This window comes from Lichenostomus cassidix, chromosome 2, assembly GCF_008360975.1.
Source record: "Lichenostomus cassidix isolate B80296 chromosome 2, HeHo_3.0, whole genome shotgun sequence".
NCBI lineage: Eukaryota > Metazoa > Chordata > Aves > Passeriformes > Meliphagidae > Lichenostomus > Lichenostomus cassidix.
The window spans coordinates 137,669,990-137,696,776 of NC_139482.1; the positions used below are offsets into that span (position 1 = coordinate 137,669,990).

Below are 26,787 nucleotides of genomic sequence, written 5' to 3' on the forward strand. Positions count from 1 at the left end.
CTCCCAAGCTCTGTCTGGTGAGAGTCACCTGCATCAGCTTCCAGGGAACAGCTCTGGGCAAAGGGGTCAGGAATACAAGTGAAATCTTCCTGTACAGCTGTGTGCACTGAGGCCTGAGCTGCTTGCTCAGCTGTGCCTCACCCAAAGCAGCGCCTTGGTGATCAGCAAAACCTGCCCAACACCTGCAACGGTCCGATGGTCACATCATCCTGCCAAGGGAAGAGCACAAGAGAGATGGGAATGATGGTGACTTTGCTGCTGCATAAGGATGATTTTATTCCTGATAGATTTCTCTTGCATGTGGTGGGTCTGCTCTTTCTGGGCTTAGTTTTACAACTTTTTAGTATGAGTTTTGAACAGAGCCTTCCTGTAATTCCACAAGCTCAGTGGTGAAGGCAAGGGATTGCAGAGATCCCAGCCCCAGCTCACACCCTGGGGAGCAGGCTGTCACAGTTAATGAACTGGAACTGCTGCTCACAGATGAGGAGATGAAATTTTGCTCTGGAAGCACCAGTGTCTCCTGCGCTTACTTCAGTCTTGAGAGGTGATCGAGGAAAGCCTGCAGCTTGTGTTGCTAAGTAGCTGCCACCATAACAAATCTTTATGCGCCTTTTCTAGCTCATTGCTGCCTCCCTCAGCATCAGCAGGACTAGATACAAGTTTGCATTCTTATAATTACAAATGCAAAATGGAACGATTAGTTTATTCTCAGGGTCTCTCATTAGTTACTTGACCAGAGAGACATTCCTAAGCATCAAATTTGGCTTTGAAATCCAAATGCTAAGCTGCTTCTCCTTCTATTTTTTATTATAACATTGACTGTGGTTTCTTATTCCTTAAACATCAGCATTTCTTTTGTTTTGGAGATTAGTCCCATAGTCAAGAAATATGAGAAGCAGCCTAATTTGTTCAAAGACAAAGTTAGCTGAACTTTTCTGCAAAAATGCTCAGCAGTAGAACCGCTTATGGTATTCTGATCCCTTCGTTTCGGAGTTTGCAATCCAGTGCAATGTGTGGTACATGCTGCCTGTGAATTGACTCAAAATCTGGCTTCCTCTCCAGTAACGTGAGGACTGGATATATTAACTTTCACAAAATGAACAGAAAATTAGTGCGGACACATCCGCTGGCAGAGGCTGGGCTTGGGCTCTGTCATAGAAATACCTGGTTTGAGGGAGAATTTTCAACTTCTGCCTTGGAAAAACAGAGTAAGTGGTGTGCAAGTTGATGATGAACAGGCCAGTACACAGTTTTAGCCAGGGCTGGGACTCCTGAATTCAAACTGTGATTTTGTGAATAATTTTCTTAGACTGATTTAATACACATGCAAAGTTGGCACAGCCACCCAAAAAAGCAATCCTCACTTGATTCCCTTCTCTATTCTGCCTGGTGCTTCTTGTGTTATACTGGCACAAGTTTCTGTGTGGCTGCCCAGTGTGCAGGATCTAGGAATTGATCCAGCTGGGAAAAAAAAAAAAACCATGTTTTTTTTTGTGGGTTTTACCCTGAATCAGTTCCCACTATCCCCAAACGTAGAAAATGAAATTGTACAAATAATTGCCAGCATTACCTGGGCACTGCAAGGCAGGGAAGGAGAAAGTGTTTCAAGAAAGTAGCAGAACAGTTTAAGTTAAGAGGAGTCCTTGCATGGAGAACACTACTGGCTTCAAATCCCCATCTGCTCTAGAAGGATGCCAAGTGTCATGAGCTACTCTGTGTTTCTCATCACATGTATCTTTGGTCAGTCTCAAACAACACTTATAAACATCCATGATTAAAGGTCAGCCACACCCCCTCAATTATTTAGTTTCATGCAATGTTATGCTATTTTAATGTTTTTATTGAAAACAAAAATTGGGCAAACAAGAAAAGCAGGGGGGCTGGGGAATGGAAAACATGTAGAGACGCAGCTCATGACAACCAAACTACCTCATGTATAACTCCTGGCTGCTGGGGAATATCTAGGGCCAAATGAAATCGGAGGGTGTGTTCTCCCAGAAAGTTTCTGGCACTTATTCTACTTATAATACAACATTAACATTAGTGTCTGGCTAATGTGAATATTTTCTCCTAGCTGAGATTTCGGAATTTTTTTTTATTCTGCATGAAGATGTTTTAAGCTGAAATAAATATAAAACTAGCTCCTGTTATAAAAATCTTCCATTCTTCTACCTCCTGTCCTTGTCCCTCCCATGGGTTTATTAGACCCAGAGGTCAGCAAGAAATGTGGAAAACTGTCCTTTCTTCCTTGTGTGTTAGGAGAACCTGTTTCTTGGTAGTTCAGCTTTTCTAATATGTTCACGTTGCAGAAATTCACAGTATATATTCCAGCCACTTCTTGGAGGTGAAACAGAAGAAAGGTCTGAAAAAGCACAAAGATGAATAAAACCACTTGAGGAAAGATGTACAATCAATGGACACCTGAGAGGTTTAGAGACAGAAAAATTTACCTTAACCCCCCACTCCCAAAGTCTTATTAAGTACCACAACACAGACACAGGTATAGCATGTGACAATAGAGAGTGAAAAATAACCCTTTTAAATTTGACTTCATTGATTTGCTAGTGTAGAATGTCAGCTGGAAAGACCAAAGCAGAAAAGGCAATTTTGTGCCGACAGAAGATGGGCACAGATCAACATCCTCAGCACCATATACATGACCCTCCAACAAAGTCCCTAAAGCAAAGCTGCACACAAGAGCTGCCAGGTCATTGCTTAACAAGCTGGTTTAAATCACATCTTGTTAATTAGTAAAAATCCTCTACTCGTACCTTTCCCAGAAACAGAGCACTATTTAATCTCCAGCTGTAGATAACATCACCTGCCTGCCTTCTTCCCTTCCACCCCAGCTGGAATAAAACAGAGCAGTGCATCTTCAAGGTGATCAGACAACACAGGGCAGGAATTCATTCAACAACTCATTCTCATTGAAGAAATATTTCCTTAGATTCCTGAACTGTTCTTTTTCACACACCACCGAGTAATTTGGAAAGCAGGGCATGCATAGTAGCCCCATTGTGAAGAGTTAAGCTTTGCAGACAGAACAAAACTGCCACCAACGGGAAGATGGAGCACAGAGAAGCATTCACAGCAGATCCTTCCCTCACTGCTGCAGTGCAGCACAACAGGCAAAGTTAGAGACAGTCCAGTCCAGTCCAGCCTGAGGAACACATTTTTCAGTAATGTTCTCGATCAAATCTAAATCGCTCACAAGACAGCTTTCTGAAAATAGATGTTACTCACTGAGCTGCAAGAAAAATGATTTCTATCTAGTAAAAACTAAGTGAATGCTTATGGTTAATTTCTTTAAAACCATTTTGACATTTGTTTGAGGAGGAACTATAATAAAATGCAGATGCTGTACTTCTTTAAAAAGATATTGGAGCATTAAAAAAAAAAAAAAAGAGCAGTCATAGGGAAAACAATAAATACTGTGCAATTCTCCATCTCATCATTTGTGTCCATAACAGAGAAGGGAAATATACTTCTTGTACATACAGGAGCTATAAAAGAACACCAATGCTCTATCACCATTCCTCAGACCTCATTCAATAGCTGATCAGTGTTACACACAAAGCCTGCTTTCCAAGAAACATAAGCCTGTTGGTACTACTTGCAGGCCATGGTCAGAATTAGTACCAAATCCTGTACATGATAAAGCAGAGCTTGCATTCAGTGCCCCAGATTAGTGTCATCAGGCATATGTTTGAGCAAAAGCAACTTGGCGTGAGTGTTGATCACAGTGGTGTAATGAAGAGCAAAACTGATGATAAAAGCATACTAGATTATTGATAGAAAAACCAAAAAAGCTTTCATTCTAGTCTGAGTGGCCAAGTTCCCACACTTCTCTCTCACAGAGCTTGAAACAAAGGAATGGAAGTTACTCTTTTCCAGTGCTGTATGTACAAACACAGCACAGGCCAGCCTGCATCCCACAGGAACTACAGCACACACAGCACGGGCCTGGCTGCTCCCACAGGTCACTCACAAGCAGGACAGTCCCTTGTGTGTGGGGCCCAGACTAAGCTCACCCAGCCTACATCAATCAGAATTCACTGCTACTACACATAACCTCTACAGGTAGCCAACTGACTCCATGGGAGATGTGCTGCAGTCACAGGCTCGGATCCAAGTGTCTGGATCTACCAGGAGCTTGTAACTCCAGAGGCACTGACTACATGCAGAGGCAACTCCAGAAACAAGGTAACAGCAGAACTAAAACAAATCAAGCTGGCTATGTTCTGGCATTCAGAAGGGACAGGCATGTCGATGAATCACATTCTATAGACAGTCTCCCATAATTTTCCACACAGACATTTCTAGCATAGAATGCTTAAACAAAAGCACAGTACAGCCAGTAGAGTAACACTTCCTTCCTAATGGCAAGAAATCTATTTACATATTCGAATTTTAAATCTCTCAAAGAGCTAAACCTTTCCACACCTAATAGCAAAATAACCAACCTCTAGGTGCTCAGTCCCTCCTACATAAATGGAAGGTGTTCAAACAAGATACAGAGCTAATACATAACAGCTTATAACACAACTTTTATTAGAAAAGTTATACATAACAGCATCAACTATTTTCAAGAATATTAACCTTGAAAAGCAACAAAAACAGACTAAAAATGTGTAACAAGAAACTAATGACCTTTTCTATAATTAAACATTCAAGTTATCTACAATGTCTCTTTTTACAAAGGGGAAAATTATGGTTTTACAGGCACATCATGTTGAAAATAAAGCTGCAGTAACTTTATACAATTAACTTTTTCAAGGATTATTAAAACATGGTCATCATGTAGTCTCAGTTTTTTAAACATTCACATAATTTTACAGTTGAGTATACATTGAAATTTCAGAGTCCCAGAATTATTTCACAAAAGTGCCAACATTAAAACCAGAACCTTCAATGTGAATAATTTTGCCCTAAAAAAAGTTAAGACAGGTCTCTATAATCAACATATTCACATAATTTCTGGTGCTACCTGGTCTAACAGTAAAGCTTCATTCTTTAGAGATAAAGTCAAACCGGGCTTTTGCAAAACTGATAAAATGTTTTGAACATGGGAGTGTACATTATCAGAAAAAATTGACACTAAAACCATAAATATATCCAAAGAGCCATTAATGCACTACACAATTAAGTGGAATTGTGCCCATTTGTACTCTATATTCAAGGTTTGTTGCTCTTTCAGTACAGGTGGTATCTGAATTTAGCAATTTTTCTTGTCAGATGCCTGCTTAATAAAAAAAAAACAATCAGATAATTTACAATCTAGAAGTCTTTTAAAAAGTCTGGAGTTTATATACAGCTCTAACAAACCTAAAGCATTATGATTTCTTAAATGTTTAAATGAAATGACTAGTTTTCATTTGTCTCTTATTAACAGTAATTAGCCATTATCAGTAGTGGACCATAACAAGGTGATAAATGAAAAGGAATGTTTCATCTAAAATGTTTCACATGTTCTGTCCTTTCATGTATCATGTAGAGGAAGTGCTTTCCACAGACACTCGTTTCCCCTTAGCATCAAGGGCTACAAAAATCTGACTGCAAAAATGCAGTGACACAGCAAGCTGACGTATCAGGCACTACCTTTCATATTGGCAGCTTTAAGAGAGCCACGGTATGCACAATGATCTAGAGAGGGGAAAAAAACTACTACTATGAGAAGCAGACGGAACATTTCACATGAGTTTGGCAAAGTTTTTAAATCAGACAATAGGTTGGCCATTCAGATTTACTTGTATAGGTTAAAAAATATCTCTACTGAATCAACTAGTCAAATTATTGTAAGACATTTTCATTGATACTCAACATCACATGCACCAATATTGCACACATCTGCTCCAAGCTGTTAAAACAATCTTTATCTGGGCACTTGAGATGTCTGGTTTCTGCAGCTGGAACTCAAGTCACCCACCCCAGCAGTTTCACTAAAAATTTGAGTGGTAAAGTTAAAATACAAACCCCAAAATAACCCCAAGAGAAAACCAAGGACTTTATACAGACAATAAAATCTAAATTTTCTGCAACGGTCTCGTGGGCCCTACAGACAGGGCAATACACATACACACTGGTGAGACGAGCACTAGCTCTGCTCTGTGTAACCATTCAGATAATGTGAAACCTGGGACCAGGAGTGGCAATGATGTCACTGTAGGGCTCCTCCTGTGTCAGCTCTATAGCTTGCTGCTTTTTCAGTACCAGGAAACTGTAGAACTTTGCTGCTGCTTGTTTTCTATTCGTATTTCTGCACAGCTCAAGCAAACTGATAGATTCTGCTCCAGTCTTAGCAAGAGCTCTCTGAAAAACACAACATTGATACCACAAATCAAATACAGAACTACATAGAAACAACAATGTCTCTTGGCAAGATTCTGTTTGTTGTCAACCCCTGGACAGTGAAGGATTTGGAAGGATGGGAACATTACAACATATCCATGAAAATTTCTTTATGGATCTTAGCTAAATGAAGCCTAGTCAGCTTCCCAGAGATGTGCGAAAAATCATTCTTCAATCTGCTGAACGTATTCCAGAAACACTTGTACACCACAAGATTTCATTTCTGCAGCAATAGCTAACCAGTCTTTTTTGACTACGGGACAATATTTTTCTTAATATGAATAAAAATAAAAAATAAAAAAGCAAACAAGCTGTATTTCTCAAAATAAAGGTAATTCCAAGAATAGTAAAATAAAATTTCAAGAGCTAACGTTCTTTAAAAGATGCATAATTTTTCCAAAGTGAAAGCCTGCTTATTCCTAAAACTCCTCTGTCTTAAGCTATGTACCCAAAGTCACTTACATTTTCTCAAAGTCCTGGCAAGAATATATATATATTTATTAAAAAAATAATGAAAGCACATCTTCTTGTTGGCCAGGACAAAAACTGAACTCTTTGATTTAAAACAGAACTGTCTGCCTTGGAATGTCTACTAGATTAAAAGGTTATTTGGCTGGCCAAAGCACATGACTTTATAATAATCAGATCTTTACTCCAATCTTATTGCAGATTTAATGTTTCAATCATCCAATGAGATGATCTTTTGGGTACATGGAAGAAAGAATTGAAAAAAGCTAGATATGTCCGAAGAGAATTCTGAAGCTCTCTTCAGAAACTGTGATGAACATTCAGAGAGGAAAACATTACACAACGCTACCAACTCAACATCTGTATACTTCAGAAGTTATATCAAGCAGGCTGGGGGTGCACAAGGAGTTGGGAGGGGACACAGCCAGGACAGCTGACCCTAACTGGCCAAAAGAATAATCCATGCCATATGGCATCATGCTCAGCATTTAAAGCTGGGAGAAAGAAGAGGGGCTTGTGTGACCATTTGGGATTCTGGCATTCAGTGACAGCCAGATCTCAGGAGTTGCCAAAATATTTAAGGGAACAAAGGAGCTACCAACTAGGCTGAACAACAAAGGCAGTCCAAGAATATGTGGAGGACACACACACAAACAGACCGGTAAGCAAAGGAACAGTTTGCGCTTCAGTTCAGGTGCATACTGGGGTGTTCAGTCATTGTATCAGAAAAAAGTTCTGTACTTCCAGCAGGCAAGAATCCATCCTACAGATAGACAGATATATGTCTCTGCAGACTGAAGCCACATGCTGGAAATCAGCCAAGGTCACATTTCCACATTTCCAGTTGTAATGAGATTCAACTTCTCATGGCACTCAAGTTTTCAAACTAGCCTAGCCAGGAAGTAAATATCCTGTACAATAGTCTTATATCCCTAGACCCTTATGGGGTTTTTCCTACTAAAGATATATAGCACAAAGTCAGAGGTGATATGGTTTCATTAAAAACACAATCAAACTCCATTATTTTAAAACTTAAATTTCTGGGAATCTTAGTTGCACACCAAGTGTGGACATAAAGGTTGAAAAATATTTAAGTGAAAAATTTAAATTCAAATGTTCTTGGAAAAAAAGTGGTAAGTATAAGTGTATAGATTTAATTTTAGTTATTTGATATAGATTTAACCAACTACACGCATTCTTCCCCCTCTAGGATAACTGGAACTTTAGGCTGTAACACCTACTGCAAAGAAAGCTCTTTCTTTACCTTTTAACTCAGGTCAAAAGCATCAGTGGGCACACTCAAAAGCTACTTTAAGAGAAAGCAAATGATCATGTGTACCTGAAGTCCATGGAGCATTTGTTGAGTCCTCTTGTTCCATCTTCTTTCTTCTTGATCCTGATCACCCCCTGTGCCGTCTTCTTCCTGCAAGCAGGTATAAAATTATTGATAAATGAAGTTTGTTTTGATATCCACAGAATATTAAATACTGTAGCTAAGAGACAACTTAAGTTGTCACATTTTAGGACATGGCTGGTTTTCTTGCAAAAAGTTCCTTTCATTAAGTAGCACAAGCTATTTAAAATGAACTACACCATTATGGTCAGAAGTTCTTGTCTAAGGCATTATAAATATATACAGTGGTTTAATCCAGCCATGTGTGAGAACAGGAGAACACTAATTCAGAACAGAATGCAGATGCAATTTATAAAATCAAATATTATAAAATGGTCACGAAATAATTTAAGAATTGTATTTCCAAGGGTTTATTAATTCCTAATGACAGAGAAAAGAATTATTTCTTATGCCTTTTACTGAATCCACAGTCAAACACTTCTAGAAAACACACAAACTGATTCTACACAGTTCTTACTTCTTCTTCTTCCTCTTCCTCTTTCTCCTTTTCCTTCTCCTTCTCTTTTTCTGGCAGAAGTTCTAGCTCTGGTATAAGCTGGCAGATGTTTTGGGGCTCCTCTGGAGGCATTTCTACAGGTGGTATTTCCAGCTGCTGTGATGGTGGATGCTTTAAGAGCACACAATACAGTTAAACAAAGAGTATAGTTTTGTCAGTGCTTTTACAATAGAATGAAGGTGCTACAGACCAGTTTAATAAAATCCAAGTATCTAAATCTTAGCCATTTGTCAGAATTTTTCATTTTTGAAAACCAAAAAGCAATTTTGTTTTGCTGTCCATATGTGAATTTTCAATCCTTTAGATTCTACTCAAACCAGAAGTTATGATACCACTGGAAAGTAAAAAGGCTCTCCAGTAACTTAACTTATTCCACCATCCAAATTACTGATCTCATTCCTTGGATCTGCACATGCAAATTTAAAATCCCACATAACCAGATGCAGTGCTACATGAACACGCTTTGACTCACTGGAACAAGACATCTTCAAAATATCAAAATGCTGCTCTCATGAATACAAACATGAAGGAATTAAAATATTGGTACCTGCATAGTTTCCAAAAACGTATGAATGACTTTGGTGCTCAAGCATATTCTCAGAAAATATTTATGTCAAGGGGGAAATCCAGAAAAGCAATTTAATAGGATTTATGTAGACAGTTTCATTAAAATTAATATTTGGTACTCTCCCCCAAATCTATAAACAAGTAAGTGCTTGCCAGTATAGTTACCCTGACACCTGAAACTGTTTCTACAAATACCCTAAAACGGCCAAGCATTTTCTGATTTAGTCATACAGCCGGTATTACTACAGGTTGTACATGCTGCTGGAGGCCTGACCTGGCCTCTAGGATGATGAAAGAATTCCCAACACACCAACATCCCCCAATTACACTGACTTATTACAATAGATGCCAGTTTCACCCCATGACATGGCCAAGAGGAGCAGCAGCCACCACCATGTTTAGTAAGATAATGTAACATCTAACAGTCCCATTCTACAGTCAACAACCTGTTAGCCAAGGAACGGGAAAAGTGAGGTTAAAAAACGCACAAATACGAGACACAGCATAAACCAGGAATGTTTTCACCAGGCAAGCATTCAGAAGGATACACCTTTCATTTTGCCCATTTCTTTCCTCCCCCCTTCACTAGTTTCCTTTCACACTGCATCACAGCTACTGTCCAAGTCTACTCACAACTCAACTAGGAAATCTCTCCAGACAATCAAAGCTTTTCTTCGAAGCCTTAAGCCTGGAACACTAGGACTATCTCAAAAGACATTTATGCAGCTAACGCAATCCTTGCTTCATGGAAGCCTTTCATATACACTTGCCAGGCAGAACTTGATAAGCAATGTACTAAACTCGTTGAAGACTTTTTCTAGAGGAAATAGTATAATTTCTTTATCCCACCAGCATTTTAAATGTTTCAGTAAGCTTTTCACCTAAGAACACCAGAATGATTACCCAGTGACAACTGTTCTGATACTACTACAGTGGATCTCAAAGGACCATAGAAAGTTAGGGCCTCAAATCTGTGTCATTCCTACTCAAAGACACTACCCAGTTCTCATTCCCCATAAAAACCATAACAAAAGCTTACTCACAGGTAACACTGGCTCTGGTTCTACTTGCTGCAGCTTGCGTTTAACACCTGTCTGAGCTGGTGGGGGTGGCATAACAGATTCATCCAGGTTGGTTCTGCTGCCCTCCATCATCGACTCTTGTAAACGGCTTGGTTCCTCCAGAATAGGTTCATCTATATTCCGCAAAAAAACTTATTTTAGAAACTTAAGAATGTAATTAGAAACTGTACCAAAATCCAATCTGCTATTATTTTAGAACTGAGCACTCTAACAGCCTGCACTTTTAATCCACTGGTTCAAACAATTCCTAAGCATCCCTCATTTCTAGGAAAGAAAGTTCTTTTATGCCACAGGTTGTATATCAAGTTAAACAACCATTACAAAGCTCATTGCTTCATACATAATCTTTGATGACTTAATACAAAGCACAAATAAAAGGAAAAGCTCCATGGGAAAGCAAAGCATCTTTGATAAGACACAAACCAATGACATCTCGTTGCTGCTGTTGCTGTTGCTGCTCCTCTCTGGGAACCTCTGGGTTTTCAAAGTCTTTAAGGAACTCATCAAGATTGTCAGCTTCTCCACCTTTCCTCCTCTTTCTCAGGTCTTCTGGTACCAGAGGTGTCAGACAGCGAGTAAACAGCTACAGAGGAAAGGTTACATTATTCACTACTGCAGTTCTCAGTGTCCTTTAATTTCATTTCTGATCAAGTAATTATGGGCTATTTTTCTTTCTCAGTTTTTAAGCTCCTCTCCAACAGTACTAGCATCTAAACAAACCCATTTATTTCTGTAACTGCTAACTGCAATGTTTGAAATACTTACCTTAACTCTTTACTATGTTTTTTCTTCCAATTATGAATACTGCAATCACTGTATCTCTATTTATATGCTAATGTTTGCTATACATGAGGACAATCCTGAATATAGTCCATTTAAAAATGAATTTGCACCAAAACATTACCTTCAGTAGCCTGTTATTCCACAAAGGCTGTGCAGGCAGAGAGAAAAGCTTTTCAACTCCACCAGTTTCTTTCCACATCATCAGTTTCTTAGTAGGAGGTGCCAAATCCAAAGTAGTAACAATATCAGAGTAGTCACTTAATTGAGCTCGAATAGTTTTGCTGTCCAGTTCTTTCACACTGTCCACAATCAGCTTCCTCTTCCTCTTTGCTTTGGTTTCCTTGACTGTTGAGATTTTTAGCAAGCAATGACGGTTAGCTCAAACAGGTACCATGCTGCAGAAGAATCTTGCAAGTTCTCTACAGGTCTTACTTGCCTATGTATAAAGCTGCCTCAAGAATCTAAGGCAACACTAGCTTTGGGAGAAGGATTAAAAGCTGTGTACAAAATAAAACGTCAAATACTATGAATGCTGTCCCATAACCTACAAATTCTTCTATGAATTTGAATCCACCTAAGCCTTAATGTCCTCAGCTGCACATGCCTCTCTTCCCCGTGGCTTGCAGTGTTAGGCTGGTGCAAACACTAGCCACCGAGTTGGACAGAGGATGGAGCACCTCTCTTATGAGGAAAGGATGAGAGATTTGGTTTTGTTCAGCCTGGAGAAGGGGAGGCTTTGGGGTGACCTAATTATGGCCTTCCAGTACCTGAAGGGGGCCTATAAGGAAGATGGAGGAGAGATTTTACAAGGACATGTAATGACAGGGCAAGGGGGATGGCAGCAAACTGACAGAGAGGAGGTTCAGACTAGATATTAGGAAGAAATTCTTTGCTGTGAGGGTGGTGAGGCACTGGAGAAAGTTGCTCAGAGAAGTTGTGGATGCCCCATCCCTGTCAGTGTTCAAGGCCAGGTTGGATGGAGCCCTGAGCAACGTGGACTAATGGAAGGTGTCCCTGCTCATGGCAAGAGGGTTGGAACTAGATCTTCACAGTCCCTTCCAATCCCAGCCATTCTATGATTCTAATCACAGATTCAAAATATCACACCCAGTTTTTTCCCTAAGCCCTACCCGAGCTTCGGTGGAGTTAATATGGGTGGTTATTTTAACTGTAAACTTCTTACCCTACTCTAGGATGACTTTACTGTACATTGCTCACAGCCTGGTACTCTGCAGCAGACCCTGAAGCTCTGGCAAATGCTGTCTTTGCTGGTCCCAGCAGATGAGCTGGACCCCTGCTGCCAGCCCGCCACGAGAGGGCAGTGCCAGGGCTCTCTCACTGGCCAAGCAGGGAATCCGGGCCTGGAGCTCAGTCTAAAAACACAGGACAAGCTACTTGCTTTCCAGATACTATTTTTTTAATAAAACAGGGGTCTGCATATAATAAGTCAAATACAGTATCAGTTAAAATAAGCAAGTTTCTTGCATAAAAGACAAGGAAAATCCCTACTTAGTAAAAATTGAAATAAAAAGCTGCACCTCCTGAACTCAGCAATTCATTAAAGCTACAAATCACCAGAAGAACACTTGTTCTCAGTGTAAACAGTCACTCCAGCCCTTCAAACATGGCATATCAAGAACTGCACTGCACTACAGATACCGTATTAGAATTAAAGACATGCTGAGTTCCATTCCAATTCAGTGCATTTTAACTATCATGTTTATCTAAAGCTACAGAATCATACTGTTACCCCACTGACTGCAGAAACCACAAATTAGTATTTTCCAAGACCATGCATGTAAGATACCTATCTGGGAGTTACTGAAGGGCTACTATTTGAATAAAAGGAATTCAGCATTTGATCTCTGGTTTCTCTCCCAAGTGAGAAGCAAAATCAGCAGCAGTGCTAGACATTCATTTCCACTCCACCAAGCTAAGGTGGTCTCTGACAAACTGTGCAAAACATTCCCAAACAGCTCACTCACCAGTTATGTCAATGGGCTCCAGAGCAAAAGCTTCCTCTTCATTGGGAACAAGCGTTGTCTGATCAGTCATGGTTGGTAATGGTTCCACGGGATCTACTGAGTCTGGGCTGTCTGGTCCTCCCACTGCCAATTACAACAAGTACCTTACACTAGGTCAAAACATTTAACAGGCTGTGCTACCCTTCCCATCCCCTCCTCCACACCTGCAAGTGGCTTACCACAGTTCACACTTTTGAGCTTAATATGCTTTTAAGGAATTAGAATCCAAATTAAATTAGTTCAAAGTAATTCTAGATCTAGTCCTAGATCATACTCACTCGATACATTATCATCATCATCCATATCATCGTGGGGAGGCTGCTCTGGCATCATTACTCCACTTTCTGAGAGTGCAGGTGGGTCATCAAAAATACCACCATCATTATTACTGAGAAGTTTGTCATCTGAAGCAACCATATGAAAGATTAAGTTTTGCATCCACAAATTCATGAAGTAAGTAAAGACAAATTTACCAAGAAGTACAGACAAGTTTATTACAATAAAGATACTGCAAAAGTTAGAAACCAGTACTTTCAGTGCTAACATAGAAGAAAGTAGCAGTGCTGTTTCAAGGTACATTTCTGAGCTTACAGATAACCTTTACTAAAATATACTTTCCACACATTTGTATATTGCATTTAAGTTTTTTAGCACTTTGTTTGAAATATGCCAACACTTAACATGCTGAGTCATCAATATTGCTGTAGCACCCACAAATCAGAATTCCACTGTGCAAGACATAACTTTGACAGGGATCTTAGCAACAAAGGAAACAACTTCCCCTCATATACCCAAGAACTAATTAATTAAGGCTGGAGATTGGATAGAGCAAAAACAAATTTCTTGAACTTACCCAATATTCCACCATCATTTCCTTCTCCAAAATTATCATCTTTGTATTGGTCTTCATATTCCAGGTGATTAGATTTCTCATTGAGGTGACTGGTGCTCTGTTCAGGTTCCAGGAGCAGATTGGAAGCACTAGTGCTCACTAGCATGTCATCCTCAAATGCACTACCCTCTCTCATCATCTCACGATCATCCATCCCAAAGTCACCTGCAAGAATACAATTTCACTGCTATACATGCTAAAGAACCAATATGCAAGAGACCTACCGAACTGATCAAAAAAAGGCCCATATTTAAAACTAAGCTTTAATTCACTTTTATCATAGTTGCAGAGATAATGACAAAATGTAAGGAATTGTGCCCAGCAATACCATAGCAAAAAATACTGTTCAAACAATTACAAAAATAACTCTTGCCTTTTCAAAGCATTTTATTGTACTTCTTTGAATTTACATTAGTAAGATCCCACTAAATTTTAGCTTCACAGACCACCAAGGAATTCAATGGAATTCAAAAAAGCTGTGCCTTATGCCACAGGGCTGGGCTTCAAGTACAGGGAACAAACCAATACCAAGTCAACAGCATTCCTAGATTATTCTTTCAAAACCAATACTGAATTATGGATTACAAAACTGTAGGCTGGGAACCAACATTTAAATAAAACTTTCTTTAGGCTTTGATTCAGATGTTAGAAGACAGTCCTTGAAAAGATACCCAAAGTAGCAAACTTGCCGCCACTGACTGATTCAGCATTAGAAATCTCCCACTGGCTTCTGACTGAGAACATGCTTATGATTAAAGCAGCAGCTCACTTCATATTCACACCACGTTTTGGAAATTATAATTGACATAGTACTGCACTGATTAACTTGACTGAATATTCTTCAGCTTTTCTTTCTGCCTATTCTAGGCAGCTAGTTTGCTGATTATTAGAGGACAGACTTTCTGGAAAAACTGTCATGAACAAACTAAAAATTAAATGTACAAAACCACAGCATGTTTGATCTAATTTGTTTTGTGCTTAGTGGGCATTCCATAGTAATTGCAAAACCATATCTTAGAGTAACTGAAATTAGCTAGTAACACAAAATAACACGAGGTCTTTACCAAAGTCATTATCCTGGAGGATACTGATGTTGCCTACTTCTTCTCTCATTGTAATTTCTTCCACTCTACTCTGGTTCAAACTGAACTGCTGAGCCACATCAATATCACTTAAACAAACAGAAGGCAATTATTAAAAATCTCATTAAAAAATTAACAGATAAAGCCTGCTTAAATAAACATTACATAATTTAGTAAAAAGCAATCTTACATTCACGTCAATTATTGAAAAAAATTATGATGAACACTGAATAGAAACTACTACTTAAAACAGTGAGACCATTAGCTGTTCAAACCTATCATCCAAACTGCATTAGTTTCTGAGAAATGTATCAGGAATGTCTCTTACTCCTTGATGTGTTGGGGTTACTAATTTCAAAGGCCAAATTAACAATCAAGAAAATACTTTCTCCCCTTCAACTTCCAAAGCTATTAATATAGCTTATCAAACACTGTATTTTGCACCAGTACCAAGTTAACACTCTTTGTGGTTTATTAAGGTATGTGTCTTATGAAGACACAGAAATTTTATGCAGTTTCAGATGAGTATATACTCTAATTTAAATATAAACTAAATAGAACACTGAGTAAGCTGTACTCTAAAAACTCCCTTATGAATAATTCAAATAACAAACATAAAATAAAAAAACATTAGTTTTTTAAAGATTAAGAACTATTCAGGTTGTATACTTGATATGTACGAGTAATCCATAAGTATTAAGAAGTTTTAAGAATTAGAAGTGCCCCTTTAAAAGATCAATAACATTTCCATAAAACTAATCTTGTCTAACCTAAGGATGTACGTGATGTAGGGTGCCTTGCACAGAAGAAGAGGAAGTTATAATAAGACATCTGAGTTTTTCAAAACCTCCTGTAAGGACAGCTTTAACTTCAGTTAAAGTCAATGCTACTATGAACTTAAAATCAATACAATGATGACTGCACACTTCCTTACTAGTGTATTAAAAGACCTAAGGATAGAAGTTACCTACAGACTCTTTTTTTTTAAATTCAGCAACGAGTTAGCTGTTTAAAACCAGTCTCTCCCCAACTAAAACCAATTACCATTTTCATGGAAATAAAAAAAAACCCAAAAAAACCAAGCTTACTCTAGATCAGGAAGTGGTTGGTCAAAATCATGAAACTCCTCAGGTAAGGTAATAGCATTGTAAGCAGCCTCTCTGTTTTCCTCAGGCAAATCAACAACTCCTGCAAAGAAGAAAACCCAGACATGAGTTCCCATTCCTTACAAGGACAGCAATTTCCCCTCTGCCATTAGCATTTTCTCCCTGCATGAGCTTACTGTCTTTAAATTTCTGAACTGAACTGATGCTGAAACACCTACAAAGAAACCGCCTATAATGTTAGCGAGATTCAAACTAAATTCAAAACATATTATCTTCAAGCCCTTGCATTGTCTGTATAATGCTGGAAGCCTAAAATCAATCAGTGATGATTGTATGGCACTATGCAGAGCTGTGCAGCCAACACAGCTATTTTATGTTTCACAACACTACAGGTACCTGCTCCAAAATAATTTTACCAAGATACACGGTATGAGCTGCAGGATTCTACATTACAGTGGCAGCACAGTGTGACTACTTTGCTAGTGGTCCTTCATTCAGTTCCACTAGCTCCAGAAGCTCTGGAACTGTACTGATTGCACTTGGGGCACACTAACTCACAGGCTTTTGCACATAAAAGAGCTGTATTACCAAAACCACACACATACCTTTTCTTATCCTCCGGAGATGCTTACTCTTATTCAGCAGGCATTCTCAGAGCATGACTATCAGATTGGGCATCACAAAACCAGTGCCAGTAGTTGGTCCCTCTCCTTTATTCAAAGTCTTAAAGGTCAGGGCACTTGAAAGTGCATGGGAAATGCAGGTTCAATTCCTTCTGTAACTTGCAGAAGATTTGAGCTCTATGCTTTGCTTTCTGACCCACACACAGAACACACGCAATTCTGAGGTACAAGTACTTCAGAAACACTCTGCCCACTGTGCTCCCCTCTGCAATGAATAATCAAAGAACCACTGTCCATAGAGACCTGGAACAAGCATGAGTCTGTAGCTTACTCATCATGGCACTCAGCTAGGAATGAAGAAATCTAGTACCTCCTTTCAGGGCTGTTCAATATTCTCACCTGTCGGCTGCTTAAAATGAAGCATGTAAATGATTCTCAGAACAGACTCAAGACAATGCCTAAGGCCCAAATCTGATAAACTGAGAACAAAGACCAGCGCCTCAGCTTGTGTCAGGCCAGCATGCCATTTTTTGTAAATCTTAAGGTGCTTCACCTTCAAGGGTTCAACATGCACTCTGTTAGAAGCAGGGAAATTGGGAAAAGAGATTGTGAAATAAACAAATTTATGTTCTTATCACACAGGGAAGTTAAATACACTAGTAAACAAAATATTGGCAACAGTCAACAAATTGCCACTGAAAGCTACATAAAATTCAATGCCTGAATCACAATCTGAAGATCAGGAAATAAAGATAAAGGCATTACATACCTTAACTTTTCTCAAGTAACTGCTGCACTGGCTTTCAAGAACTGCCTTTTCAAAAAACAAAGTCTCTCTCAAGTTCAGCTTTTAAATCTATTGCACTTGCTAACTTAAAAAAGTAGAATATGATTTAGCAGCTGTGAGCATCCAGCAGCATCACTGCCACAGCTATGCTTCAACTGGAAAAAAGTTCCCCAGGCCAGAGTTAAAGAAAGCTATCAACTGTGTGAAAGCCTAATAAATGACTGCAGGATGGAAAAGTAATTTCAGATATTAATATGGCACCCTACCCTAATGGAAAATATTTAAGTAAGCAACTATAGAGGGTGGAAATTGTGTTGCACACGGACAGAAGGGAAACTATCTTTGATGCACACATTACAGTTCACATTATTTTCAGAAACTAAAACGTGAAAGGGTAAAAAACCAGCTTACTTTTATGTTTCTTTTGTAACTCATGGCAAAACAATCCTCACCCTTGAAGGAAACCAGTCTCCTTCTATACTTCTATTCAATAAGGCACTGGCCTTTTTCAGACAGAAGGTAAAAACCATGCAGTGTATTTCCATTTAACATCATACACCAGCAACAGCCAAAATCATAAGTGGGATTAGACTGAATCAGCATTAATAGGAGAAGTTTTTGTTCAGAATTCGGTTAAAAGACGTTTTTCAGACAACTCAGTCAGCCAGCCAGCAGCAATAATTACCTCTCCTATAACCTATACCTTTATGTAATTATACAGACATAAGAAGACAGAATTGTATGCCTTCTTCATAATTATATTTATCAATGTAACTTCTCAGAGAGTGCTTAGATAAGGACAGATACCTGGACGAAAAGCCATCTTAATCTTAATGAAAGCCTCATTACAGTCTGCAAGAAGATATTTTGCTTTCCTGTGGTAGATTCTAACAACACCAAGTAAGAGATGTCCTGAGGTTCGAAGTGCCATCTTCACCTGAAAACACATTGCACAATCAGTGAATCAGATGTAGCCCCACTTTTCCATTAAAAAGCTGACATTTTGGTCAGCTTTACGTGAATTTTTTCAATAAAATCAAATACACAAAACAAGCATAAAAATCGGCAGAAATCTGAAGAAACAAAGAATGCCAAGTCTACAGTTTAAAATGAAACTCTATTACATTATTTATAGATGCCCTGGCAAATATCAGTAAATTAATAGCAGCTCACTCCAGGAATTCCCAAACATTATTCTGTCTACTTAAAATATAAGTGACAAAGCCTATTTTTACCACATCTTTTTTTCTAACACCTTTGCTACTTTAATAGTGGAAAAAGTGAAAAATACAAAAAGTTGGACAGCCATAAATAGTGATTTGGGTAAATAAAATATGCATAAAAACTGTTAGCTACCTCTCCATCTTCTGTCCTGCAGTTAAAAAGAAAATCAGAGAGAAACAGTGGAAGACATGGAGGGCCCATAAACAAGGATTGGTACACTAAAAGAAGCACTGCCACACTAAAACGGTTTTAAGTTCCCTTCCTCTTCAACCTCACTGCTTTGCTGTGTAATGAAATATCTGCTGTGGGAACACAAAAGTGAAAAAGAATAATTCAGGGAAGGACTCTTCCTAAGGTAAAGTAGGCTGAAAGAGCATGAAATGTGTGTTGAATGGTACATGGAATTAATTGTCCCACAGAAAGAGTAAGCCATACAGGATAACCTCTAAGAATTGAAAATTTTTTGTTGCCTCCAATGTCCTTTAAATATTTCAACTGATGAACTGCTACACAAAGTTAAATATATGAAAGAGTGCCCGTCAGTTTCTTCTTTCTCTAAAAGAATGCTCCATCTCATTTGTGAGTCTAGGAACATTATCTTCTTCTTCCTAAATCCTTCCAGAGCTGATAATCAAGCAAATCACTATTCTGGAATAGTAAGCATCTCTGTGATGGTACAATCCACTTTTTGCTTACACTTAGCAGTTCTTCTAAAATCTAGAGTAGCATTACAAAAACTGTTAACATTTGTATCAACCAACATAAAATATATAAATAAGTTTTCTTTTTTTTCCAAATAGCTGCTTTTTGTGTAAGACGTTCAGACATCTGTTAAGTGACAAAAGTCATAACTTTACCACTAGTTCTAAAATGGACAATTTCATTGTCATAAGTAGCAGAGGGGAAGAAAAACAAAAACATTTAAAAACATCAAGCTACTCAAAATTTCCTCCACTTTCACAATAGAGTATTTCACATCTAAACAGACCTTTCCACCCTTTAAAATAGCAACATTATGAACTTTATTTGCTCGAGTGACCCAAATAGTAAGCACCACCTGTACACACAAGTTTTTTTCACAACAAGGTAATGCATTGTTAGTGTCAAATAGATACCTTTGGGGAAATGATACTCTCCACGCTGCTCTCCAGATTACATTCAAAAACATGGGCTTTGGTAAGCTTCTTATCCCAGTGGGCCGCCAGCCAGATTTTGGCCAGCGGCCCACGCTTGCTCAGGACAAAGTGGGCATAGAACATGGTCCCAGATGTCTAAAACAAAGTGCAAACCTGTAAAGAGAAAGGCAAATATTTCTTTCCATATTTTTTATTTTACAAAGAACATCCTTGTAAACAGCCTCCTTATCCTCAGAAGTGCACATATTTGCTTTTCAACCACTGAGGTCAGACTGCTTGTTTACTATGTTTAAGAAGCCAACACTTACTGTAAGTAAGTCCATGTAAGAGCATATATATGTATTTATTACAGAGGAATTATGAAGCAGAAAAAACAGCCACATATGCAACTTAAAAATGTTTACCATCCCCCAATAAAAAATAGTCTTGAATCTTTTAAGCTTTAGGGTAATGATACCAAACTCTCCTAATGCAAAGTGCATCTCGGTTTTCAGTCCACAGTAGTTTTCTGCCACTTCCATTTCTTTCTACCCTTAATTCAGTAGCAACTATTCTACTACACCAGTATATTTTCTACGTTGCTCCAGGAAAAGGTTCACCATTATAAAACACACAACCCTAAACCTTTTTGGACTTCACTATGATTTCCTAAACAGGAAGCACAATTATGTCTTTATTTCTGAACAGACTGTTCTCCATTTCATATTTTTTTAATCAACTGTCAATAAAAATGTTGAGAAAACTGACTACATTATTCCAAACTTCCTTAAGATTCCATTTTCTTTCTCCTTCACCAGAAAAAAAAAAAAGCAACACTGTTATCCATTTATCTAGTAACTACCTTCTTATGGCTGGTAAGAGGCCAGCACATCAAACCACAGGGAATCAGAATAGCATGTCTTATGATCTAAACACACCAGTTCCATGCATGAGGTGAGCATAGGATTCAGTTAACTACAAGTTGAGGGGAAAAAAAAAGGTTTGCTTTAAAAAAGTAGAAGAATCTCCACCTAGAATTTTTGCAGTAACTTCTATAAGCCAGGAAAATGAATCAACAGAGAAGAACACTAAAGATACAACAAGTGCATTTTAGTTTTTACCTCCTTCATGCCTACAGAAAAATTGCCAGAGGAAGCCCAGCAAGCCACAACTGTTACTGCCAGGAATTCAAGTATAGGGGCAAAAGAAGCACTGACATTACTGATTCAGTGGAAATAAAGCCAACCTCCAGACATCTGGATAACAAATGAAAAAATGTAGATCTCAAAGCCAAGTCCAACAACTTTTTTTTTTTTTTCATTTTGGGAGTTGCATGTGTTTTGGTTTTTTTTAATAAATGAGATTTGAAGGAATATAAAGGACAGGAAAAATTATCTTTGCAATGATACCATACTCCATACTTGTACACCACTCATAGGTATCATTCAATGTGCAAGATGAAAACTTTGAATTTTAGCTGCATTAACCAGACGTGTTGTTTGGATAACAGAACTGATCATCAAGTTACTCTCTTAATGACAGATTGGCCACCAATTCCATCCATAACCAAAACAGTGGGGAGGAAATATTTAAAGGAAATAAAGGCCATGTTCAGCTTAAACTCAAATTAACTCAGTATAGAAAATTAAAACTACTCTTATGAGTGAGGTTAATAGCTTTTAGTCAGAATGAAATAGCAAACTGACAAAAAGTTAAAATGCCATTTTTACTTGCTGAGATTGTGTGAGGTCTAAGGAGAGAACTGCACTAAGATGGACATGAGCAAGTTTTTCCAAGAAACACAATTAAATAAATTTTAGATAAACATTATCTAAAGGAAGGTGTTCTACTTAACCCCCTCCGCCCCAGTATTTTCTAAGACATCACACTCTCTTAAGGCCAACAGACAATTCCATCCTTGTGTATTTTTGAAGGCCTCAGTATTTTTGTGTCTGCAGAGATGTAACTGCTGCACAGCACTTTGATATCTTTAGTTGCTACCACAACCATGCAGTGCTCTGGCAACAGTAAGCCTGTAAATTACCTCTGAACATGAGGAATAGGAGAAAACACAAACACAGAGTAAACACACCCACTTGTATTACTCCATTAAAAGCATTCAACAACAGTTGCAAAAGAATGTACTTTGACTAGTGGAGTTTGGCACAATTATTAAAACAGATAGCATGGGTTTCACAAAGCTTCAAACATATAATTACTTGGAAACATAAGTTTCCTGTTAAATGTGAAACCTTCTATTTGGACAACTTGGACAAAAGCAATTCATCTATCATTTAAAATCTCTTTAAAATTTCATTTAAAATTTCGTTTTAAAATCTCATTTAAAATTTCTCTTCATCCATCACTGAAGCCTTACCATACTGAAATACTTTAAGGGATACAGTGCCAATCAGATTACAGATAAAGCGTGTTTCAGTCTGAATTGTTATTAACAATTAATGATTCTATTCCCTAAACCAGAAATTTCCTGTCATGAGTCTCTGCCACTTACAAATTCTAGCAGATGCTCTGCATGGCAATAACTGGGTTACAGCAACTGTACAAAGCCCACCTTTACAGTTCAGCTGTTTAGCACCTCAGCACAACTGTTCAAAGCAGGCCTCAGTGGCTGCTCTCACTTTCTCTCACACAAGGCCAGGTGGGACCAAATCCTGATCTTGCCATATAGAGCTTTTAAAATACTTGAAACTTTATTGCCATTTACTTTGAATTTGCTTAAATGTGCCAAAATTGTCCTCAGGTTTTCTCTGCCTAACTTGGTCAACAATTGCACATTTTCAAAAATATTCTTCTTCCTATAGAAGTGTAAAAAACGCTTTAATTCTCTACACAGCATAAGTGAACATGTAAAGCAGAACTAATGTAATACTGGTAGTACACAGGGTCTGATTCAGAATCTGCCTGTTTCATTCTCTCATCTGAGAGTCTGCTAATTGCTCCTTCCAAAGTAGCACTAAAATATTTCAGATGCTAACTAGGAGCTTCATCTTAACCCTCAGCTCACATATATTAAGGCTTAAAATCCCTCTGCATATTAGAATGGCAAACTGAACTCTGAAGAGCACACTGCCATAGTTAGTCCCTCTCTCAAGGCATGCAGAGGGGTGCTTAATGAACTAAGAGTTGACAATAGACAGAATATTTGCCATATTTTGATTTGACTGTGGTTCATTCTAGGACATTAAACCCACTTGTCAGCTGCTCTCCCTAGGTTAGGCTATGTACACACACCAGTCCACAACTAAAGTTCAGCCTTCTATTATTTTACTGTCACCTACTTTTGTTCCTGTTGTCAAGCTAGTCCAAAACCACAGGTATACACATATGAGTGGACAAAATCCATACTACAGTTTAAGAAATCAGCCAGTAATTTTAATTAATTTGTCTTTATGCTATGCTTCAATCTCTCATCTGTGCTGGCTTCCCCCATGCTGTTTCTGCTTTGCTAAACCCAGGCAGCCCTGGGTGATCTGGGGAAGGGTGAGATCACCTTGTGCATCTGCATCAGCATCAGCCTGAGTTGGCCCTACCAGACTTCAGAAGTTCAGAACTACCCTGACCCTCCAACTGTACTTTGAATTCTTCAATTTTCACTCATAAACCTTCACTTTCCAGTCCTTACACGACTAAACTTTACATGTGTTGGCACCCACTAACGCTGCCTCCCTGGCAGGTTTCAGTACCACACTGAATACATGGCGCCATTGAAAAAAAAATTCATCACAAACTCCACTAACATCACCTTACATCTCCATGCCCCTTTTCACCACCACCTTATCTGATCTCCTTCCTTCAACCACAGGTAGATTAATCGTCTGGTTAATCCACATTTATCTGAATTTTAATATATTTCTTCGTTGCACCTGCAGCTTTACTAAAGCTCAATGACAAATCACCTTAATTTCTTATGTCCACAAAATCAATTATTGAAAAAGATGAAATTGTACTAGTTCAACTCGACATACCTTTGATAAATGCACACAGCATTTTCCATTTGTCTCTAGGTCTTGTTTTTTCCATCAACAATTTTTCAGAAATTCTACAGCTGAGGTTGCACTACAAGGTCTATTAATTACTCAAACCATGCCACTCTGTTACAGGAGTGCATTCACTGTTCTCCAATTACAATATACTACACACCTACACAATCAGATAGAACCAGCACCCCACTAAGGTTACTAATTCAAAAGGCAGATCACTCACAAGTACTGTACAGGGCTGCAGATTACTGAACCCTATGAACACTGTTACCCTCCTCCCTCAATTCCACAGCCACACCTAACCCTCAGCAGGTATCCTGCCCTTACCCCCACACTCAGAATGCTCAACCAGTAGGAAAGAAATCTTACTCATTTAAGGTCCTATTGCCATTATACCAACCTGTTTTGTGCAATTACAAATCCATCTCAAACTACTAAACTTGTAAAAACCATGTATTAACACACTCCTTAAAGGTATATAAGTTGAAGAGAATTCCTTATATTGTTCCATCTTTTGCAGCAGTTATTTCTCTCCACTATTCATCCAAAGAGCCAAAATGTAAAAAACTTCTTAACATTTTACCTCTAATAAGTTAAGCTGATGTAGTAACTAAAGCAAGTACTCTCATTTCTGTGGGAAATCCCATGCTACAAGCAAGGCATTATTAATTTGTGTGGTAATTTAAGTTTATTATAGGGCTCACTAACTTTTTGCTCCTCCTTTTATTACCCTATCACACTGACTTCCTCTCTGGTTAAAACTTTAGATCAGTGGGCTTTGCTTTTCCAGCTTTTGTTGAATCTCAAATATTTACAAATGAGCCTTCATAAAATAAAACAAAACACAAGCCTGGGCCTAATTATGCTGCGATGTACCCCGTTTTTGAAGATAAGAGTTTTACTGAGTAAGAGATTAAGAAAAGCTTATCACCCACTTTCACAATGTGGGCCTAAATGGTAACTTCTCCAAATTTACAGTATTTTATGTCTCTAAATTTAAGGAAAAGCCATTTAAACTGAAAGATGCTAATAATGCCCAGTGACCCCAAGCTTCCTTTGTTATGGATAAAACCACAACCCCCTGTTTTATATTTAACAGAAGCGTTTCTATTCAGAATCAGAGAACTCTTAAAAACTACAGCAAGATTTCTAACAGTGTCCATCTCCAAAAGGCCGGCATTTTTAAAAGCCTCTTTCATTTGCAGCTGGACAGCAACAGTGTCCAGCAGACAGTTCATATACCACCTGGGAGGCCGTGAGGACATTCAGTACCCTGCTCCATCCACGACAGAAAGAAAATCACACTTAAAAACAGAAGACTGCCAAATGAAACTTCGCTCCAGTCCCCCTCTCCAGACCGCATCAGCCCCGCTGTCCGTTCAGCGAACCCGCAGGCAGAGATCTGTTACACCGGGCAGCCCCCGGCCCTCGCCACAGCCCCCCCGGCTCGCTCGGCTGCCCCGTGACCCGGCCGCCCTGGGAAGCGGGACGGTCCCTGCGGATCCGCGGGTGTGCTCCAGGTGCACAGCCCGGCTCCCTTCAGCTCCCCCCCGCCCGGCCCCGCTCCCCGGGGCTCTGCCCGTGCCGCCGCCAGGCCGCGCTCAGGGCCCCGCTGCTCCCGGCTCGCCTCGCATCGCCCCGGCCTCCCGGCCCCGCGCAGGGTCCCGGGGCGGCCCTGCCGCCCTGCCCTGCCCTTCCCCTCTCGGAGAGCGCCAGGTGCCGCGGCGCAGCAGGAGGGCCTTCCCCGCCGGGAGCGCTCGGCCGAAGAGCCGGCTCCGAGCCCGAGCATGACGGCGGCGCCTCGAGAGCCGGGCTGCGGTCGGGCCCGCCGGGCCCCTTCGGGCGACCGCAGCCGCTCCTTACCCTGCTCCGGGCCCGGGGACCGCTCGCTGCTCCTGCCGAGCCGGGCCGGGCCGGGCCGAGCCCGAGCCGAGCCGAGCGGCGCCGAACCGAACCGAAGCTGTGCCGAAGCCGGGCCGAGCCGAGCAGAGCCGAAGCGGAGCCGAGCGGAGCCGAGCGAAGCCGAGCCGCTCGCTCAAGCAAACAAGATGGCGGCCGCGGCCCTTCCTGCGCGCGAACGCGCCGTTCAAACCGCAGGATGTTTACGGTCAAATTCCCCCCCGGGCCCGGGCCCGCCACTGCGCATGCGCGCGACCGGCGGTAGCCGGCACTGCGCGTGCGCGCGGCCCCGGGAGGCGGGCAGGGCCGCGGCGGTGACGAACGGGCGCTGAGTGACAGCGGCGCGCGGGCTCGGCGGGGGCGGGGCCTCGGCGGGGCGGGGCGGCTGCGCGTGCGCGGCTCCCTGAGGGAGCGGCAGGGCTGTGAGGGAGTTCCGCCCTCGCCACGCCCGGATGGGGCTGTGCGTTGGTCGTTCGCTCGGTTTAAAACGCGTGAAAGAATCATTGTGTCCTTTCACTGCATGCTGCCCGTGAGGAGGTGATCCGCCAGGTCTCTCCTATCCTGCATGCGCCCCCGCTGCTTGAGGCGCTGCCGCTGTTTGTGCAGTGGGGTAGTTGGTTGACATGGGGAACAACTGCGGACACCACTCACTTTCTTTCTTTGGAGCAATTTAATTTTCGTAGTATTTAGAAAGGTTTTCTTGGTCCTAATTTACTAATTTATGATGGCCACGTAGGATGTAATGGAGAGAGAAGTATGGCTACAACTGAATTTTAAACAGGAGTCAATTGCTAGGTAAAAGCAATGGAAAACAGGGACCGTTTTGGAGAGTAGGGATTTTTCTGGTCTCTCTCAGGCACTAGGAAGTCTGAAGCT

General features: G+C 40.1%; 1 protein-coding gene and 1 long non-coding RNA gene across 3 annotated transcripts in view; one reads left to right on the top strand and one right to left on the bottom strand.

Annotated features, from left to right (window-relative positions):
• The window catches only part of LOC146442356 (uncharacterized), a 298,132-nt gene that overhangs the window by 36,819 nt on the left and 234,526 nt on the right, over positions 1–26,787 (top strand). The gene's annotated exons all lie outside the window — the stretch shown is intronic.
• On the bottom strand, positions 1,905–25,986 carry RAD21 (RAD21 cohesin complex component). Of its 2 annotated transcripts, XM_085053440.1 has the most exons (15): positions 25,876–25,986; positions 20,012–20,185; positions 18,480–18,609; positions 16,245–16,344; positions 15,139–15,245; positions 14,036–14,239; positions 13,461–13,586; positions 13,144–13,266; positions 11,280–11,503; positions 10,799–10,958; positions 10,337–10,488; positions 8,688–8,837; positions 8,156–8,239; positions 6,134–6,309; positions 1,905–2,362 (listed from the first exon to the last, which is right to left on the bottom strand). In XM_085053440.1, the coding sequence occupies exons 2-15, from the start codon at positions 20,153–20,155 to the stop codon at positions 2,314–2,316; spliced, it is 1,929 nt and encodes a 642-aa protein (XP_084909566.1). In that variant the 5' UTR covers positions 20,156–20,185; positions 25,876–25,986; the 3' UTR covers positions 1,905–2,313. The 2 variants fall into 2 exon arrangements, with proteins under 2 accessions (XP_084909566.1, XP_084909567.1); XM_085053441.1 differs by lacking the exon at positions 1,905–2,362 and having other exon boundaries at positions 4,528–6,309.

Coding starts and splice junctions, on each gene's coding strand:
- RAD21 (XM_085053440.1), bottom strand. CDS start 20,155: ATGTTCTATGCCCACTTTGTCCTGAGCAAGCGTGGGCCGCTGGCCAAA. Junction 8,838..10,336: donor AACCAGAGCCAGTGTTACCT/GTGAGTAAGCTT, acceptor GTGCTCTTAAAG/CATCCACCATCACAGCAGCT. Junction 8,240..8,687: donor AGGAAGAGGAAGAAGAAGAA/GTAAGAACTGTG, acceptor ACCTGCTTGCAG/GAAGAAGACGGCACAGGGGG.